At 38.4% G+C, this 21,085-nt stretch overlaps 2 protein-coding genes across 2 annotated transcripts; one reads left to right on the forward strand and one right to left on the reverse strand.

The window, feature by feature from the left end:
- Positions 1–956: 956 nt before the first annotated feature.
- Positions 957–11,511, reverse strand: LOC140936289 (peptidyl-prolyl cis-trans isomerase B-like). The gene is made up of 6 exons (XM_073385736.1): positions 11,327–11,511; positions 9,016–9,129; positions 5,147–5,207; positions 3,612–3,644; positions 2,223–2,407; positions 957–1,154 (listed from the first exon to the last, which is right to left on the reverse strand). The coding sequence occupies exons 1-6, from the start codon at positions 11,459–11,461 to the stop codon at positions 1,029–1,031; spliced, it is 654 nt and encodes a 217-aa protein (XP_073241837.1). The 5' UTR covers positions 11,462–11,511; the 3' UTR covers positions 957–1,028.
- Positions 11,512–11,802: 291 nt separating this feature from the next.
- Positions 11,803–20,847, forward strand: LOC140936290 (peptidyl-prolyl cis-trans isomerase B-like). The gene is made up of 5 exons (XM_073385737.1): positions 11,803–12,041; positions 16,622–16,682; positions 16,786–16,818; positions 18,829–19,013; positions 20,588–20,847. Exons 1-5 carry the CDS (start codon positions 11,844–11,846, stop codon positions 20,720–20,722), a joined length of 612 nt encoding a protein of 203 aa, XP_073241838.1. The 5' UTR covers positions 11,803–11,843; the 3' UTR covers positions 20,723–20,847.
- The last annotated feature ends 238 nt before the right edge of the window (positions 20,848–21,085 follow it).

Raw genomic sequence — 21,085 nt, forward strand, 5'->3', positions numbered from 1 at the left:
TGGTTTGTGAGCTAGGACTCACCCCTGCTACTTAGCATGTGAGCAATGTCTCGATTTCAACTGGCGAGCGAAAGGAGGCGAAAGAGAATATGCGAGCGCACAGCAGAGCCTCGAGAGACGCGTCCCTTGCCTCCCCTCCCCATTTTGCGTGCCGCCCAGGTGTAACTTTCATGATATTCTCCTTTTAAGACACGCCCCTAGAGTTATCTGCCAAACAGAAATATTTAGGAGTTGGATTGTCTGACGATTTAGACCGGAGTCACCATATCAACTCAATTACCACCAGAGCGAATAAGACTCTTGGCTTACTGCGCCTTAACCTGAAATCATGTTCACCCTATATCAAGAACATAACCTATAAGACCCTGGTAAGACCGAAGCTTGAATACTGTAACCCGATTTGGGATCCTTACGAGAAGGGTCACATCTTATTACTTGAGAAGGTAAAACGACGAGCAGCTCGCTTTGTGACGAACATGATTAGTAATATCGGTTGGTAGTCGCTTGAGGAGCGTAGGGTGATAGCACGCCTGACGCTTATGTACAAAATTGTCCACGGTGTTGTCCATACCTCCACTTCACCCTTCCTGCCAACTGGTCGCCAAACACATCATACTTCTCATCTGTCATATCTTCGACTACAATCAAATACCAACTGTTATCGATCTTCCTTTTTTCCACGCACAATCCAAGAATTTAACTCATTACCGTTAACTTTGCGCTGTGCAACCTCAACCTAGTCATTTAAAAACGGCCTATCTAATTTAAACATTTTAAGGATTATTAACACTAGCCACTATTATAACTAAGACCGCTGATCATACTCCTGTATCATATATATCCCGTATGGGAGATTGATACGGTTATCAGTTTAGATTTAGATTAATTTAGGGACTTTCGAGGAAGTAAACGCATAAATACAAAAAGCCTGTGTGTGTTTACAAACAAAGCCTATGTTTAAAACAAATTTTTACTTTATTATCAAAACGTCCGAGTTACACAACAGAAAATATACACTCTTCTGTTGTTCACTCTCTTTCAATTTGTATGTTGAATGGCGGATTAACTTCCATAGTGCCGCAATCTGCGATTAAGAGGTCCTTCTTCGGGCTGCTTCCGTCCACATCAACGTTCTCCATCTGTTCCACCACATCCTACAACAAAATCTCAATTACTTACAGTATAAAAACCAACTTGTCCTAACGCATCGCTGTATAAGGCTGAGAACAGGCGGTACACAATGCGTCCTTCCGGCGACACCACAGTCCGCGCGTTTAAAGGGCAAGCTACATAAAAGATAGATGGTAAATGGATGTCTCCAGCTAGGCTGGTTTGTCTTCCTATCGCAGACCATTTGATGTTACTCTAAATATCGTTTTTCTTGCCAAATTTTGTCGTCGGTGATATTTATCAAAAAACAAACTCGGTGTCTGTATGTTACAACTATTATGGAACTCCGCGGTTATCGCAAAATATCGTGATTTGGCAGTGTCTCGCCACAGGTAGCCCAAGCTCGAAATGTGAGTATCGGCGAGCATCGGCACTGTTGCGTAACATTCTAGCCTGTGAACAGGCTCTCTGTTTGGGGAAAAATAGCAAGGAAAGAGAAGGGAACGGGGGGAAGGGGGGGAGAGAGGCCTTTTCGCTTTTCCCTCTCCCCACCCCGCTCAACCAAAGGCCTGTTCACAGGCTAGTAACATTCAAAATACAAGGATTTGTATGGGAAAAAACCTATCGGTTCTGTAACCTAAGAAAATGAAAGGATTTCAATAAAAAACAGCTTACCTTACTTAAAATGTGTGTTACGTCTCTCCTGTGTGGTCCATGGGCCGATTTACGGCCGTTTTATGGCTTTCATGTGAACGGTTTTCTCTCTATATAAAGAAAACCGTTTACATAAAACCCATAAAACGGCCATAAATCGGCCCTTGGACCACACAAGAGAGACATAACACACATTTTAAGTAAGGTAAGCTGTTTTTTAATGAAATCCTTTTATTTTCGTAGGTTACAGAAACGATAGGTTTTTTTCCCATACAAATCCTCATACTTTGAATGTTACGCAACAATGCCGATGCTCGCCGAGCTTGGGCTACCTGTGGTCTCGCAGATCATTAAGTGATCTGCTCGCCACTGACAAAACACGATACTTTGCTCAACCACGTCCAATAACTGTTAATTATCTGATGAGTGAAAAAAATAATGCAACAGTTCAAACTTACCATTCCCTCAAGAACCTTGCCAAAAACAACATGTTTGCCGTCAAGCCATGATGTTTTGACCGTTGTAATGAAGAATTGTGAGCCATTTGTATCTTTTCCAGCATTGGCCATGCTCACCCAGCCAGGGCCATGGTGCTTTAACTTGAAATTTTCATCGTCAAATTTTTCTCCATAGATACTTTTACCTAAAATAATACAAAAGTATGGATAACTAGAGGAAACAGCTACACTGCATATGAACCGGGAGTCATGACTGTGATTGAGTTAAATCATATACACCTCTCTCCCAGAACTATTGCTTGTTTAGGCATGCTGTACTTTGACATTCCACAACCTTGCCTGACATGCAATAATAATAATATTATTATTCAGGTCAATACCCCCAGCTTCCATCTTTCTGTACCAGAAATAACCACCCAAAATGCATGTACACATATGCTACAGGGCTGGACACCTTTTAGGCCCTGCTCAAACGTCGATCTTTTTCATAAAACGAACTTAATATCTATTTAGGTCCACCCAAATGATATAAAATCCACGGTTTATTCAGACATCAAAATTAATTAGTCAGACCCAATTCATTTTCATGATATTCAATGGTTTCAAATGCTTACAAGTGAAAATAAATTTTAGTAATAGCTTCGGCACATAAGAACTTTGACGTTTGAAAAGAAGTAGCCTTCACAGCCGAAATTTCTATGTGAGCCACTCTTGATTCATGGGTCAACCCGAATTAGACATGTTGGACTTAATTTAAATTAACTCAAACGTTGATCTCTTCTTACATCTTCAAAGAGAGATCATATACTCTATTTCTCAAATAAGTCAATCACACCTAAACTGCCGGTAAATGCAACTGCCCATGCTTTGCGAATCTATATCCCTTGTAACACTTGTGACGACATTGGTTTTCATGGTCATACACAACTTTGTCACCTAACTTGAACAGGAAGAAGAGATCTAAGCATCCATACCTAAATGACTGATCATGTTTCCAAATAAACAAGCCAAGCCAAAATTGTAATATGGTTGAACTGAAATCATTTCCCATTTAAAACATATTCCACTACACAACCATTTGTACAGTACTAATTCCTTCCAAATTATTTTGAAAATTAGATCCCCAGGGTTTTTTGCCGAAACTTTTCCTACTGAAAGGAAGGGTCGTAAATTCCCAGCAGACAAAACAAAAATGGGGAGAGAAAAGCAAAAGAGGTGGAAGAGAGAGACAGTGATATAAGTCAACATCAAAATTTTGTCTTCTGTGCACGTCCCAGATCAAGCTGTAAATAATTTAGTATCAGTTGGGAACAGAAGGCAGTGAAACTTCTTCCCCAACCACCTTTAGTAAGAAAACATTGATTCAGTACCAAGTCAGTAAAAGATTACCTCCAGTTCCATCTCCTCTGGTAAAGTCTCCTCCTACAATAACATAAAATAATGAAATTTACTCAACAGGGCGTGCATGTGAACATGTATCACCCTTAATTGAGGGCTGCATTTAGGAGAAAAAATATAACAAAGTGCTATCAAAATTAAATACAATGTAAACACCACATTCTCAACTAGTAGTGATCTTTGGCTATGGAGCTTTCTGAACTTCAAGCACAATAGGTAAAGCAAATGCCATAGTAAATCATTTTTAAATCTATTGGTTAAATACACTCAACTTTTGCATCCTGGCCTGTTGTTGTTCACTCTAATCTACAAAGATAGTCTGAGGGAAAGAGTATTGAAACTTCAGGCACATATGAAATGTTTGTGCAGACTAGCTATATGAAAATGAAATTAAACCTTAAAGTTTACTATACAGGGTGTCCCGAAAGTGCGTTCCTCTGTTTCATCAGTCTGTATTTCAGTACGATTGGACTTGGTAAGCAAATCATTCAACGAAAAGTTGTCTTTCAATCTAATTCACTATTTTCATACTTGTTGTGCCATCTTTTGACTAGAATATTCAATCTGTGTACTTCCGCGCCAAGGTGCCCGTGATTGAGTATATTTTCCAGCCACATATTTTTGTATTTCATAGCCCGAATTGCTCGATTTCCTTCCTTGTTTTTTGTGAATACCAAGAAAGATAAACCCCCTTAACGTAAAAACGTTCAGCTGCGTGATAGCATAAGCATGTATACTTCGATTTACTGGCTTATCTGTTGTAGAAACTGCTTAAAAAATTGGAAAAATTCGATTGTTGGGTGGTAAAATGATCATGGAGAAATTAAGGTTTTGAAGGCAAGAAATGAAAGGGATGACCAAAAGTCCTGAATAAAGAAGCTCAAATAGTTTTAAAAAAGGCTAGATACAAAATAGGAGACTCAACAAGGAAGCTCTCACATAGTTAGCAAGCCAAGTCCAGAAAGGGTCATGAAAAACTGTTTAAAATGTTTAAATTTAATGGCCCCTCAGATGGCAATAAAAAAAACCCTCGGCTTTATAGTCTGCCAAGTAACGCACAGCTCGTCTCAAACTTGTAAAGACGTACAAAAGCCTTGCTGTGGAAGGAGGTGGGGATGATTATCTGTTTTGGATGAGATAATTTTTTTTCAGCTGCCTAAACTAAACAAATATTGTTTGGGGGTTGAACTGGCTCCTGCGCACCAGGCGATAAAAAAGCTCAAAATGAATCATCTGTGGGTCTACACGCTGTATCCCACTTCAAGCCGCAACTGCTACACAATGTAATAAAAAACAAAAAGGGCATGCAAGTTACTGAAATTCTGAATACATGTACTCGATAGAGAAATAAACATCTTCCAGAAATTTTACATAAAAATAAAGTTTTGATCAAAAGTTATAGTGCATGAAATTATTACGGGAACAAATTTTTGGGACACCCTGTAAAAATAAGACACCAGAGCCCAATAAACACATAGGAACCACCCATATTAGCTAACATTAATAACCTATTTAGTTTTTTGTACCTTGAATCATAAACTGCTTTATCACTCTATGAAATTTGCTTCCTTTGTAACCAAACCCTTTCTGAAATGTACATTTAGACAACCAAATTATATCACATAACAGAAGATGTGATTCCTCAATAAATTATAACCGCTATAAGACAATAAAATTCAACCAATGCATTGTCTTAGTTATGATACCAGATATGTTTACAAGCCACCCATGTGGAAAATATGTACTGGGCACTACGGTACTGCAGCATCACAAATGATTTTTACATACAAATATTTGCAAAAACAAAATGTGACAGTCAGATACAAGCAAAACTTGCACAATTTTAAGGCAAACAAAAATAATCACAGATATTCAATAGTGTAAACTTAAGCAACAAGAATTGCAGTGACATCCCAGACATCAAAAATAACAACTTGGCTGTCATCAAGTAGATCATTTCATCTTAGTATTTACCAAATCAGTGAATAGCAATTTTCATGAGGTTTGATTGGCTCCCGTAACTCGGAATATCATCGCCTATTCACTGTTTTGCAACCAGAGTCAAGATGGCGCCTTGTTTCAAGACATTTTCAAAAGATGAAATTTGAGTGAGAAATGAAGAAGTTGTACAAACAAATACCAAGAAAGTGACGAACTTTGGCTTGCTTGTTTACTGGTAGGTAAAAAATTATTTTCATATGATGAACTTGCAACAAAATCATAAACATGCACTTAAAAAAATCCCCGAAACGTTTGTAAATAATGTATACAAAGTTCCTACTACATGACGTTTTTAATAATTTACAAAAAGTTACGTTTTTCATTTTTATCCAACTGATTTGGTAAATACTAAAACAACTATCTCCCCTCAGGGTCAGAGAACACCACTAGATATGTACCTCAATGCTTCACATCTTAGTATATATCCACCACTTTTTATCTCTCCTTCGGGGGATAGTTGTATAATATTCAGTGCCCTACATAAACTCTGTAGACTTAGCATTCTACCAGGGGTTTCATTTTGGGCTGGATGCCGGACGCAACGTCCGGTTGTTTGACATGTAATGTCCAGTAGTTCACACACAAAATAATTTTAAGTGTGAAAAATCGTTTTTTCCATTTATTAACCAAAGAGAGACTTGACCCTTATTTTACTCACTTAGTTATGTAATGCATACAATCGAAAAAAAAGAGATAATTCCTGTCATACACATAATTATAATTCCTTTTTTTGTGAGCATTTTTTAACGCCTTAAAAGACCTTCCCGGTTACCCAATTCCAGTCCAGGGAACGCAGGAAATTGCATTTTAGAGAGTCCAATTTTAGAAATTTCCTGGGGGGGGGGGGGGGGGGGGGCATGCCCCCAGACCCCCCTAGGAGTTCATGCCTCCGGCACTCAACGTTTGCATCAGCGGCGCGAATGGTGCATGTGCGCCAGCTGAAACACTACATCCGGTACTTCCAAATGCTACCGAAAACCCTGTTCTACTAAGAGAAACACCACACTTTCAGCTGCTATTTACGATGTCCATTACATCAGCATTCTCTTTGCTAATGATCTGAGTTGCTCATGGTGCATTTCTCAACTGGCCTATGAATACATTTAATCACAAACATAAGGACCTTAAACAGGGCTCGAAATTAAAAAAGATTGTTGATCGCAATTTGCGAGTAAATCCTAAAATTTAATCGCATGTTGGAAAATTTTAGCCGCAAAAGCAAGTAACCAAAACAAAATATAATACAAGTAATTATAGACAGTTATTGACAAGCTAACATCATTTAATTTTATTACTCCAACAGCTTATATGAACTACCATCGAAAGGAGGGCAAACATTTACTCACTGAATAAACAAATGAAATCTTCTGAATCGTTCTTCACAGATCAACAGGAACGTAAGTTAAAGTATTCAGTACCGGATGTACTATTGTCTCTAAAATGTACCATCCACAAATGTCTTCAGCAGGTTACTATGAGACTCACAAAACCATGAACACCAAAATATTGATGGAATGTTATTGTGTTGCGAGAAATTAGCCAATAAGGCGTGAGATAACTAAACCGCAAACAGCAACGGTAATTAGGTTGTGGTTTTGAGGTTTGCTCGCGTGTCCTGAACTTTATTGTGATTGGCCAGTACACAATCAACATTCCTGAAATTTTTCAGGTGTTTGCAGTTTTCTGAGTTTGACAGTAATAACATCGTACAATCCAAACTACTAACTTTTGTGAAAAAGACAAGAATGCTCTTAGTAGCGTTGAGTCTTGCTTGCTTGGAGATAAATATTATCAGCTGGTGTTCTTATGCTACTTTTTTGTTTGGAACACAAAACGAGTGTTATAAGTCATAATGTAACTTAATACTCAAAACTTAAAATTTGCAAGGAGAGACAGGCCGCACATCTTAGCTTCACACTGGTGTGAAGCCTTTGAAAACCTTCTGCATATTGATATTGCTCCAATGAGGAGAACTCTTTCAGGGATTTACACTCAAAAAATTGAATGATGATTTTTATCAGTATATTTAAAATATATATAGCTTCTTTGTAGCAGACAAGATGAGGCTTGGTACAGTTTTTGTTCAGCACAAGAAAAATGTGTAGCAAAGCCTTATACAACTGAGAATTAATAATTCAGTTCACATGTATTCCTGTTGAATTTGTTGTTTGTTTTATAAGATATCAAAATTGCATGAAAGTAAAATTACAATTTCCATGGCTGCTTAGTATCTGCTTTTAATATCTTTGTACAGTTGATGTTTACGTGGTCTCAGAGTACAATGTTTAGAGCTGTACACCGGCTGCATTTTATCCTGGTATCACTTGGATAAAGCGTTTCATTTTGAGGGAAAATTTCATGTTTTTGCCAAAAGAGTCACTGAATCAGTCAGACTCAAAGTAGTTCACTTAAATTTAGTGCTCAGTACAGCGAGCGGGGTTATGTTTTGTGAAATTTTATCTACAGTCTGTGGTCCACATCACCACGATCCACAATTTATTTATTTTATTTTCAAGTTTTTTTAACCGATCCTCTATCCCTGACTTTCGATTCCTGATCCTCCATCCTCGATCTTCGCTCCTGGTTTTCCAGTAAACCTCGAAGTTTTGCTTATTAAGATTGTTCTTCTTTTTGACCACTGAGAAGTAATCAATACTGTTCCAAAGTAATCAACGCTTTCTTTGAATTTGTGGACTGACCTGTTCCAGAAAAGCTTGATATACATGTGTTTTCTATTCTATGGACATGAGGCGCTGCAAGTAGACTGCATGATAGTCAAGTACAAAGCTACCCCTATAAACACATCCATGACACATACGTAACGTCAGATGCATGAAGTTGCTTTCAGTAGTACTTAAAGGTTAAATCATTGATATCTCAAGTATCAATAAAGTGCCAACATGACTTCACATCTTAACAACTGCAAAAATCTATCAATTAAACACAAACAATAAAGTGAATCTATTTAACCGTAGAGTTACAGTAATTGCGACAATATTCTGAGAAACTTAATGCCTCAATACACCACAATAATATTTCCTCATCCTACTCACAGTATTTACTTTTTAATACACCTGCATGATTACACGAAAATCAAGGGCCGCGATTTGGGGAAAATTACATCCATTACATCCATTTAAGTTCCAACAGGACACAATATTCTTCAATATGGTGTACCTTTATTAACTTGGGCTTAAAATAGTCGTCTTGAAAATGCTAGTGACAAATTGACTGGCCCCAACCTAGTCACAAATTTGTGACTGATCGGCGGTTGCAAATGCGCCTGTATCAGTCGCAATTTTGAGCTCTGTTAAATAAATGATTTTAATCTTCTTTAATTTCATATTATCAGCATGAACATGCTAAGTATCGTATAAATGCCTGATCACCCTACCTCACCAGTTGCCAATGTAGCAAAATTTTTAACAGTTTTTGGTACAGTTTTTCCAAACAGACCGATGACAACACGACCTATCTTTACATCTCCATGGGTGACGTCAAAGAAAACCTGTAAACGTAAACATGTTGATTCACTTTACAAAACTAATTGTGGTATTACTTAGCCCCCCAAAGTGGAATACAACGCTACACAAATAATAAACAATTATTGGATGAGGTTTTTGTGATATCCCGAATAAGCAAGGTTGAAGTTAGTATCATCAGCCGAACTGAAGGCTGAGGCTGATCTTACCGAGACATCGATTATTTAGGATATCAAAAAAACTGAATCAAATAATTGTTTTATCATACATTGTTTTGAAGAAAATAATGACAAACACACCATCGCAAGGAACCTGAATTGATATTGGTTGTCTTTACACTAGGCTGTTAACCCATTCGCCCCTGAGCCACCCGTGCAGATCCATGTCCTTTCTACTGTTTGTCATGTCATCAGTTTTAACGGTCAAGGACAACTTTGTCCACTAACTTGTGCAGAGTGAAGAGATCTTTCAATGCATACCAGAATGAGCACAATTCAGTCAAGGACACCACAGAAAAAGGCTAAAAACCATGTAACATTGACCTGAAAATTTCCAAGAAAACCTTGTTCCACGGCCCACCTACCTTTCCTTTCACCTAATCCTAAGATCCTAAAAGCTTTCTTAAAAACGTTTCCCACTAAAATGAAGCCTACTAAATGCCCAGCAAGAGAAAAAAAAATAAGGCAAGAAAAGTGAAAGAAGAGGGGAGGAGAGAAAGCGAAATTAAGTAAAAGTCAAGACTGCTGTGTCACTTTTAAACCCAAAACCTATCTCGAAATTTTGCTTTCTGCGCATGCCCAAACTTCGTAAGCTTATATTTTGAATATGGATCAGAAGGCCGTGAAGTGTATGACCTATAAATGGGTTTGTGGTAAGTTTTAGCTCTTTATAGCATGGCAGTGACCAGAAAACTACTTGACTAGCTTCAAAACACGTTTTTCGGCAAAATCTCCAGGAGCGAATGGGTTAAGTAAGACTCAGTTATACTTAATCAAAAATGCCTGTGTGAAGGCCTAAATAAGTAAAATCCCAAGTAACTATACTTTGCATCTCATTAAAGTCGGAAAGTTGAAACGATTCAAGAAAGTTTCAAGTGACTTGAAAACCATCCTTAAAACAGACTCAGTGAACTTGTGGTCGGGGGGAGGGGGGGGGAGGGGGAGGGTACTCCCATACATTACCTATACGGGTATGTGCCGCCCAAAGGGGTCGTGATTTTGAAGTTCCTAATTTAGAACAGGGTATCCATTTCAGAGGCGTTGTCTAGAACAGGGTATAATATTTCGAACGCATGAAAGCTCCACTTTTGTAAGCAGCCATTTGAAATTATTCAAGGACAGATTGCTTTTAAAATATGGTTCAGCGCATTAACAAGCAAACCGTTGTACTCTCGTTGCACCCTAGAACGGAGTATAAAAAATTGGCCCATTTCTAGAACGGGGTATCAGTTTTAGGGCGAATTCTAGAACGGGGTATAAAAAATTGGCCCATTTCTAGAACGGGGTATCAATTTTAGAGGAAAGTTTTTTTTAGAACAGGGTGCCAATTTGGGGTCCCGGGCGGCACATACCCACCCAAAAAATACCCAAGTGCCCCCCCCCCCCCCGGACTTGTGGGTTCTTAAGCTTTGAGAATGGCGAAGCATGTCAATCAATCTTAATTATGTTCAGTGGGAAAACAGGCTTAACTAAACCTGAGGTAAAAAATATAGGTTGGGCGTGAAGCTTTCTTTTACTTGAAGAATTAAAAATTTACTTGTCTTGAAATATTTCTTAGCTTATCTAGGCTCTAGTGTAAAGACTATCATTGTTAGTGGAAATCATGCATAAATTGTGCGCGCAACGTTGGTTGCGCTGATTTCCAAAATTAGCTGTAGGCTCTTAGCCAATACAATGTATAATAAATTTAGTTATATTCATAGCAAGCAGGTTCATTCCAATATGCAACCTGTCGCTCGCGCGAGAGTCATCTCACGATATGCTAAGCTTGCTCACAAAAACGCCAGGAAACTATGTTTACTCAGTGTACCAAGTCTTCCCACGAAACCCACTGCTACCTCTGCAGGGTAACCTCAATTTGTAACTAAAGCTAACACTCTAGGTACATAACCTACAGAATGAATGATATCCTTGTGCAAAAGGCAGACGCACTTAAAACCGTGAAACCAACCAAATATTAGCTAATATTTTTGCGCGCGAGAGAGAAGCGGCTTTGCGAACCCACCTTTTCAGTAACCAAAGGTCCCTTTTTAGTTTTTCCTCCTTGAGAATCACCAGGAAGAAGTAGGAAAACTAAAGTGCAAATAGCAAAACTAACTACCATTATAATTTTCACTACCCTGAAAGTGCGATAAGGCATTAAAATCTTCAAAACCTTCCTTTGACTACGAAGTCGCCAGAATGATGCTTTGCGCGCCCCAGACAATCGGAAGTGTTTTTGTGCAAGAACTGTCACGCAACCCTTCTCTTCACAAAAGCAAACATTTTTCAGGAGGAAAAATCTCTGAAATGGATTGGAGAAATCTAAATCCTCGGAGGTATTACTCTATAACGTATACTGACAATAAAAGTGCAGTAAAAATTGACAACTGAAGTTCTCTTGTAACGCAATCGTGAGGTGATTTGAGTTGTCGAAAAACTATTGGTTCCCAAATGCCCCGCAACAGATGATTGGTCCACGCGTGCTCGCTTGTAACATCAAAAACTTCTAACCCCTGGTGCCTTATTCAAGAAAATTCAAGATGTCCTCGTGGTTGTACCTAGCTGTTATGGCCTGTGCTTGCTTCGGCGCTAAAGCCGGTGACAAACCTTTAGTTACTAAGAAGGTATTTTTTGATATTACAATCGGTGGCGAGAAAGCTGGCAGAATTGAGATCGGATTATTTGGAAAGGAAGTGCCAAAGACTGCTGACAATTTTTACCAACTTTCAACTCACGAGGTGAGTGAGCTTGCAATATCAGCAGGATAATTTATAATGTAGCGTGGTAATCATGTAAGTAGTCATTCCTCATGTTACCTTTAATCTGAGGTATACAGTGCTGTGTACACTCGCTTTTATGCCACGTTTAAACAACTGGTTTAAAGTTTAAAGTAAAATAATTTAGACGAGCAGAAACAATCCATGGTAATCAGCTGTTATAAACCAGGCCTTTGTTGGCCTTGCTTTATTCAATTCCACGTGTACTAATTGTTCTTGCACTTGTACCAAATTTCTCCCATTAATTTATTAGATAAGTTATGTACTCCATTATGAGGAATATTTTTTTTACAAAAGTCTATAAGGCGTAAATAATATAAATTTATCATTTGACACATTATTTGTTATGTTGACCCTTTAATAGCGTAAATGATAACGTGCTGATTTTTCTATAAAATCAGATATAATCAAGAATCTTACTCCTCCCCCCTCCCCCACCACCTTAAAAGCTCCAACATCATGCATTACCTCCTGCACCACACTTCACACCCCTAACCACCTGAATAGGCAACAATTTATCTTCATCTTTTTCAAATTGATCATTGTACAGTTGTAGTCTTTTTGTGTTGTTGCCATCAGCTTTAAAGGCACTTACATGACAGTGGCCATTCTTGTGTCTCTATGTATGTACCGCGCATAGCCACAATCCTATTGGCCAGCATGATGGAACTATTTATCTCTGGATTTGGGCAGAAGAATAGACCTTTTCTGAGTTCCAAAAACTCTCACTTTCAAAACAAGGTTAAGTGCAAAACCTTTCTTGTGAAAATGAGTTAAGCATGAGAGAAGAAAATCTTTTTCATTTCAATGGTTTAATCCTACTTACAGTGTAGCTAGCCTCGGTATGAAACAGAGGCTTGGGGCAACCTAGATTAATGGCCTATTGAGTCTCTGGAGAAGAGCATGAATATGGAATGACACATGTTACCCTTGAAAGCCCCATGTTTTGGCATTGAGCTATCAATGCAGAGGTGACCTATTTTTTGTTGCATATTTAATGACAATGCAGACAAATGAACAAAAAGTGTCTTTCTTTTTTGGAAATGTTTTATCCCAGAAATTTTAAATGATTAAGGATTGGTATATTATCAAGGTAAAATTGACGTACATAAATAAAATTGTGAGGTCTTTTAAGGGGGAAATGCTGTCACTTTGTTGGTGATTTCTGAGACTTACTGTCTTCTGGTAGGTTAGGAAAAAATGTCGTTGTCGTATCTTAGCTACATGTAGGATGAAAATGTCCCTGTCGGATCAGCATAAATTTTTGTGTTACTCAATTTGGAATTTACAGCAGATATAATTCTTGGAAAGAATCAATTGTTATCAATGTTTCTCCCTCTTAGAGACCATTCTTGAACAATACAAACATTATTAGAAAACGTTCCAAGGAAAATGCTCAGGAATAATAGAAGAGAATTTGTTATTCCGCTGTCAACTAAAACAGCCAAAATGAAAAAGTTAACAGATGTTGCTTTCACTACTTAAAAAGTGAACTGTCACTGTCACAATTCTTTGCTCCTTTTATGTCAATGTCTGTTTTTAACTCGTGGGGATGTGCGAACGTACCACGGGTTATTGCAGGGACAGAGATATGCAAATGAGTCACTTGCTCACTCGTAGTAGACGGACTTCGTAATTAATCAGGTCTGACTCGAGAGTGCGAAGATCTATCATTTCTGAAGAAGCACGCGCTCTCCGAAGTTCAGTGGGATCAAATTCTTCGCTGAGAGCATGCATCATTCAGCGTTCGCTGTTTAGACTCAGAGTTTTCTTTGTAGCAAATTTTCTACAGCATGGTTAGAGGTCTTACCAAATTTAAGACATGAAGGAGTCTTTCAAATGAGTACGATGGTTAACTTGGGGATTGGATTTCAAGAGCCTTTGACTCGTCCAGGCATTAAACTTGACAAGAAAATGAACATTTGCTCTTCTGACTGAAGATCACGGGGAATATCCAAATTCCAGCTTGCTGGAAAGTGATCAGAAAGTGAGAAAATGTCATGCAATGCTATTCTTAAGAACCTGTATGAGCCGAAAATGGATGTGATTTTGACCATTGGCTTTAAAATAACAGCAAAAATGGAAAAAAGAAAACATACAGTGTATGTTTTGCGTCCTATTTCGCAGACGAGGCGTATCAGCTTTGTAAAGCATGTTCTTTTATTCATTCATTGCCAATATGAAATGTGTTAACCGTTTACATTGTTTTTATACTGTCAATAGCTCAGTTAATGTGGCTTGATCATATTAAGAGACCGTTCATTTATTATATCCAAGCGGGGGCGGACTGGGGTTTTGGGGTGGGGGGTACAATTTTCTAATAGGCCCAATTTTGGGGGGTCAATTTTGAAAATGCACAAAATGTGAGGGGGGTCGAAATATTAAGACACAGGGCTGGCCTTCTATGTAAAAGTTGTCGATTGTTGTTGATTGAAGCAAATCTACGTTTCCTTCAAAAGTAGACAAAAAAAATTGCTTCAGCGTTTCTTTGTCAACAGCAAAATGTTACCTGTATAAAACTTGGCCCAGTAACCTATAAGCAATTTCTACTACCAGGAATGTAGCATGCATGTACGCACATATGCCTATGCATACAGCTGAAACCTGGAAAAAATATAGATATTTTTTTATTTCGTTAAGCATTGTTATCTTTAAATTGGGATAAATATTTCGCATTATATTGGTGTTTTTGCGTTAGGATTTCCTTTATCCTTTTACTGATTAAGGTATCATCCAGGGTAAAAAATCATCATTTTTCTAAATTTGCAATTTTTAGACGATTAAATAGAGCTCATCAAGAGCTTTCTTTTAAAAAAAATTCCAGGAAAAAATGTTTTTTCTGTGCAAACTTATGGAGTGGAAAAGTTTTTTCTATGCTAATTATTTTAATTGATTGTTGACAAGTCCTGTCATACTTGATATGCGTGCCGCTGTTGAACCAAGCTAATCACGCAATTTGACAGAAATCGTGGTTTACAAGTATAGTGCTCACTGTTTTTCCCTGGAGTTTGAAAGTGAATGCCTCCAAAGAAGAAAAAATAGCTTGCCCGTTTTCGTCCTCGACTCCAAGACAAAAGAAGACGACAAAATCGTTTTGCCGCCAAAGAGTGGGCTTTGAAATTAGCAGAGAGCGAAAACAGCTCCCACTACAATCAAGAAAGCTCCTGAAAAACCCATTGAAACTACCGCGGAATCGAGTTTCACGAGTTCGTTAGCGAGCGGGGTGAGCTTTTTAGCCCACAAAGCAGCCAAGCGAGAGGTGAAGTCACGAGAGGTCCCGCGCCATATAAAAATCGGACGAAGTACTGTTTTGAAAGTCTATTTAGTGGGAAAGAAGCTGCAAGAAAAACTCTAGGAAGCGGTTTGTTGTCGATTTTTCCAGGGAAGTGTCGAACTTTTAAAAAATGTATCGAGTAAAAGTGGGCTTAGCTCGACTTGGGTTGTCCGTTGCGAAAATGAAAACTGCCCCTGCAAATTTTAATGAAGCTTTCTCGACAACAGAAAGGATCGAACAGAGCAGAGCCTTTGAAATGAATTGTTCATCTGTTGTCGGGTTTCGTTTTCAACTTTTCCTGCTGTGTCACTATTGTTGTCCCTTTGCTGGTATGCATCAACATTGACAGCTTTGGTGTTATAATCTGTCATAATCTCATCACGGGTAACACACCGCCAAAAATCTTTTTCCACCATTTTCTCGAAATGAAAATCAGGGCAAGTTGAGGGTACGTTTTAAACTCCAAGTCGGCAACCCCTGAACCAATTTGGCTGAAATTTGGCCCACTTACTGTCAGATAGTTTTTCTAAAAAACCGTGTCTGCGAATTTTGATTTCTTTTTTTGTTTTCGAGTTAGAGTATTTTTTTCACAGGTAGTGCTAATGATTTGCTATCCCTAACTTCACCTGCTTATAACAACAGAACAAATGCACTTGACAAAAATCTGAGACACCGTTTTTTAGTCAAACGTGTTAAGAAGCGAATGCGTTCTTAATTGGCTTCTTCCGTTAATTTTTGGCTGGACTGGACTTAAATTTACAATGACATCCACTTTCACAAAAAGCTTCTAATTTCTAAATCGCGTTAATATTTTGATTTTTTAAAAGAAATAAGCAATAATCTGGAACTATTAAGCTTTCAGAAAATGTACGGTTTATGGGGGTGTTTGTTAAAAGCGAAAGCGCTAGCGCCAATCAACGCGAGGAGGGTACTTGAGGGTGGATCCGAATCGGAAGCCACAGACCTTGGTTGAGACTTTTGACCAAGCCAACTACTGGGGGTTGCCCCCTGCAGACTCCCCCAGGTTTGGGGCGCCCTTGGCGAGCTAACTTTAGGGTGCATTTTAAAAATTGTTATTGCCAAGGGGGGAGGGGGGGCATACAATTTTCATATGTAATTACTTTTTTTGGGGGGGGGGTAAAGTTTTGATACACCACAGTTTTTTTGTATTAATTGTACCAGATGTATTGTTTTTTAAGCAGGAATTGAAGCAGCACTTCAACTTTCACTGTGAAAATTATTGATTCTTTTTATCACCTTTAAACAGAAAGGCTTTGGATACAAGGGAAGCAAGTTTCACCGAGTCATTAGTGATTTTATGATCCAAGGTAATTTTATTCACTCACAGCAACTTGAGTTTAATAACTTTACCTGTTTGTCAAGTAGAGTATGTATGATGTCTGAATGATAAATATTTGTTTTCTTTCATAGGTGGTGACTTCACTAATGGAGATGGCACTGGCGGTATGGAATTTTTTACACTCTGTTAACTGGAAATTTAGAACCTAAAGGTTTTTTTAAGCGGGCATTTATATCCTGCTTACATTCAAGGGTGTCATCAAAAGGGCATGATCTGCTTACAGTAAATATCAGCAGGCATGGGTATATGGAAAAAAACCCTGATGACAACTTCTGATATAGTGCCAGGTTATCTCCTTCCAAATTACCTTGTATTTGCCTGAGAAAAGGAGATTTAAATTCTGCATCAAAAGTCAGTTATTCCACACTCGCACCTTGAATCATTTCTGTACACAGACTTAAGGTTCTGCATGCAGGCAGTGCTCATGCAGTGGTTGTCATGGTCACTTATCGAATTACTTTGGCCTTTTAATCGTGAGATATGGAATTCAGTCAGCTTGTGTATAGGCAGGTAACAAAACCTGAATTGGCCTGCAGATCAGATTGTCAAAACAATGGCTCAGATCGGATCAAACTGAAAACATCATGATCTAATTGGCACTTATAAAGAGAATGCTGCAACATGAAACTAGCATTTTCCTGATCACTGTTTTCATCTGAATGAAAAGTTCAAAGTAGACCATAGAGTTACATTTTAAATCATAATTTCTGTGTTTTGTTTTGCTTATGTTTGAGTTAGATCCAAGATAGTTTGTAATATCCAGCATAGCTGGCAGGATTATTATGCCTGCAGGGATACTTTCTTGGTGTGGAGCTGCCACGTGAACAAGTTATGAAGCCTTAAGCTCATAGTATTTTTGAAAGCTGCTGTGAATTAATACAGTGAAACCTGCATTAGGCGGACACTGTATTAAGCGGACACCCTCTATTAAGCGGACACTAGCCGAAGTCCCCAAAATAATTTATTTCCCTTATAATGCTTTTTTTGTGAGACGGACTCTTAAACGCTGACAAACGTCAACAAATAGCTAAAACTATAATTTGTATATGTTTGCATTGCTCGAAATCGTGTGCATTTTACGAGGCCCTGAAGCTTTTTGCTGACTTGCAAGGACCCATCTGGTTATAAAGATCCCTAAAATAAAGGGATAAATCTCATAGTTTATTAGATATAATCATGTAAAGTTTGCTTATCATTTATGCATAAATTATATGACCTAAATTTGGAAACTGCTGAATTTCTCGCATTGGGTCTTTGTGATTTTGGTGGAACTCTGGTCAACGCAAGGCACTAATAAGCACTATATGTAGCCAAGAAATTTTCACGAAAAAATGCTGGGAACAGCAGAATTTCGACTCAGACCTCAAAGAGACGTGGCACTATAACCATGTGACATTTACTCCGATCGCCAAAAATTTTATGCTGTATTGTAGATTGATCTATATGTTATCCAATGCTATATGTTAGACTTATGATCAAAGTAAAGGTGGGTATACCAGAGAGCTTCAAAGTAGGATGGTACCCTCACAAAATAACTGGGTCGAGTCACCTTATTAAGTAGATTAATCCAATGCAATCCAGCTATTCTTAGACTAATGGAATCCAATGGGATCTACGTTTTTAGTACAGTCCAATCCAATTCCTAAATCCAGTCAAAGGAAAGTTTTGTCAACAGCCCCTCTGATTTTCAAAATTTGTCTAGCTTCTGTTTCTTTGTGAGAGCATATGCTGTTATGAGGTTCTAAGACATTGTTTTTGCTCCTTTGGAGTCAGCTACGTGCTAACGATTTAGTACACATACCAAGATTAATTATTGGCTCTTTTGCAGAATAAAGAAACACATTACCATCTTCCTTTATTATATCTACACGAAGTTAACACTTCAATGTGTTACTTTCAAGAGCCTTATAAAGTATTTTATTTATTTCATGACCTTCCACCAGGTTACGTACCATATCCTTTGGACTCCATGCAGTGTTCTCCTTGACCATTAAGGGCTTAGAGTAGAATATTTCTTGGGTTTACTAGTGTAAGGCTTGAGCTATCACCTCCTTGAGGGGTCTTTGTTAAAAAAAATATATTATTGCATAATTATTTAATTCTGCTTTTTAAAGGTAAGAGCATCTATGGTGATAGGTTTAACGATGAGAACTTTAAACTTTCCCACTATGGTGCTGGCTGGCTGAGTATGGCTAATGCTGGAAAAGATACAAATGGTTCACAGTTCTTTATCACCACTGCTCAAACATCTTGGCTTGATGGTAGACATGTTGTATTTGGGAAAGTACTAAAAGGAATGGTATGTATTGCTGTGTTTGAATAACAAGCATAGACCATAGAATGGCACAGGGTAGAGTGCCTGCAAGCATTCTACAATCCTGGACAAAAGTCTTGGGACACTTCTGCATTTCTGGGGCGTTTTCCAATTCACGCAGGTCCAACCCCTGCCCTCACCCCCAAAACAATGTTGGCCTCATGTATCCAGAATTTTTTTTTGAGTTTCAACTTTGCTAGGCAGGGGGAGTGAGAACTGCAAGAAAATTTTGAAAAGGATGCACTGTTTTATGAGGGAACCGAGGAATGGGTTACTCTAGCAAGAGGGTTACCCTAACACTCGCATATTTCTCCTTTTTTTTGACACGACGTGTTTACAAGGCAGGTAGGGTTACCCTAGCGCTGGATAACCCTACCTGAGTGCTAGGGTTACCCTAGCAAGGGGGTTACCGTACCTGCCCTGCAAACGCTCAGCTAGGGATAACACGCCTGCTTGGGTCAACTTTCTGCCGTCATGCGTGACCAGTAATCGTTCCAATTTGAACGGTATTATCCAATTTTTGAGCTTAATTTTAAACATCTGAAAAATAAAAAAAGTTGTTTTCTGTCTACGATGATAATATTTTCCCATTTTTGTGTGTTTTCTGTAGAGAACTTCAAGTTTTTTTCAAATCTTGGACCGTTACAAAAAATGTCACGCATGACGAAACACGTCAGCAAAGCTGGTAAAGTTTACCTGGGTGATGGAGTAACCCTACCTGTGAATTTTGCTTGTAAACCAGAGCTAACTTGCTAAGGTAACCCTAGCACAAGGGTAACCCTCTCTCCTTGTAAACAGGCCCTTTGTCAGAAACAAATTTCTTCGATGTACAGATTACCAAATTTTGTTATTCATAGTGCTCCGCTATGCGCTTCGCGAGCGCGAGAGCTCCCGCTACTACCACCACCACGACACTACCACTACATGTACTAAACTACTATTGATACATATTATAACATATTTTATAACGTACTGAGGATTCATGGCAATGCAAATATTTGTTAGTAGAAATTGCCAAACTTTAATTTTTAGCTTTTCTTTATATTATTGAAGGATATATACAGCAACAATATTTTTCTAGGGGTTGGGGGGGGGGGGTCTGAAATACTGGTCACTTTCCACAGGTCACTGATTACAGGTCACTATGCTACAGATAAATAAATAGCGCCAAAAGCTTCCACTTAACCCTATAATACTTTTACAAAATTGTCTTTTAAGGTGATGTTACACGGGGCGATTCGCAACGACGATTTTTAGCGCAACACAGCGTTGCAGTGCTGGAACAATGTTGTAACCTTTTGAAACAATGTCGCAACAATGTTGTGCTAAAAATCGTCATTGCGAATCGTCCCATGTAACGTCACCTTTAGACCAAGGGGATTCTTCGTGGCTTAATATTTATCGATGGAGCAGTGACGCGTACACTTGAGCTATGGAATGTAACCTTTAGTTTAGGGTTTTAAAAGACAGTAAACCAAAACTTCCCAGTTATAATCTCTATGCTCTACTGGCAATGTCTGGGCAATGTTCACACATTTTTATCTTTTGGTTATGTTTAGGATGTTGTCAGAAAGATAGAAAAAACGAAAACTGACGGTCGTGATAAACCAACCAAAGATGTCACAATAGAGGACTGTGGATCTCTTCCAGTTGATAAACCTTTCGAAGTGGAAAAAGAACCCGTCCAAGAATAACATTCATGACTTGATTTGTTTACTTCATATGCTAGTGTATTTTAAAATCCATCTTAACCTGGATATAACAGATTTCTACATAGCATGAAATTTTTTTCAGAAAACTGGAATAAAACAGTTAAGGTAATAGTATCGTTAGTCTTTTGGTGTAGTCCAACGTTCTTTCCTTCACCTCTTTCCTACAAACGCGTCTGAAAACTCTTTTTCAAAACGCTGTAATTCTTTCTTAATAATGCCTGAAGCTTTTCTTTCTGGAGCCCTCCACAAAAGAGGAAATACACGTAATATACCGTAAACTACCCCTTATAAGCCCCCTCCCCCCACTGATAAGTCGCCCCCAGTTATAGGCCCATCTACCTGCTA

Source organism: Porites lutea, chromosome 5 (assembly GCF_958299795.1).
Source record: "Porites lutea chromosome 5, jaPorLute2.1, whole genome shotgun sequence".
In the NCBI taxonomy this organism is placed as follows: domain Eukaryota; kingdom Metazoa; phylum Cnidaria; class Anthozoa; order Scleractinia; family Poritidae; genus Porites; species Porites lutea.

Coding starts and splice junctions, on each gene's coding strand:
- LOC140936289 (XM_073385736.1), bottom strand. CDS start 11,461: ATGCCTTATCGCACTTTCAGGGTAGTGAAAATTATAATGGTAGTTAGT. Junction 3,645..5,146: donor AAAGCAGTTTATGATTCAAG/GTACAAAAAACT, acceptor ATGTTATTGTAG/GAGGAGACTTTACCAGAGGA. Junction 1,155..2,222: donor GCAAGGTTCTTGAGGGAATG/GTAAGTTTGAAC, acceptor ATTTTGTTGTAG/GATGTGGTGGAACAGATGGA.
- LOC140936290 (XM_073385737.1), top strand. CDS start 11,844: ATGTCCTCGTGGTTGTACCTAGCTGTTATGGCCTGTGCTTGCTTCGGC. Junction 16,683..16,785: donor TAGTGATTTTATGATCCAAG/GTAATTTTATTC, acceptor TTTCTTTCATAG/GTGGTGACTTCACTAATGGA. Junction 16,819..18,828: donor TAATGGAGATGGCACTGGCG/GTATGGAATTTT, acceptor TGCTTTTTAAAG/GTAAGAGCATCTATGGTGAT.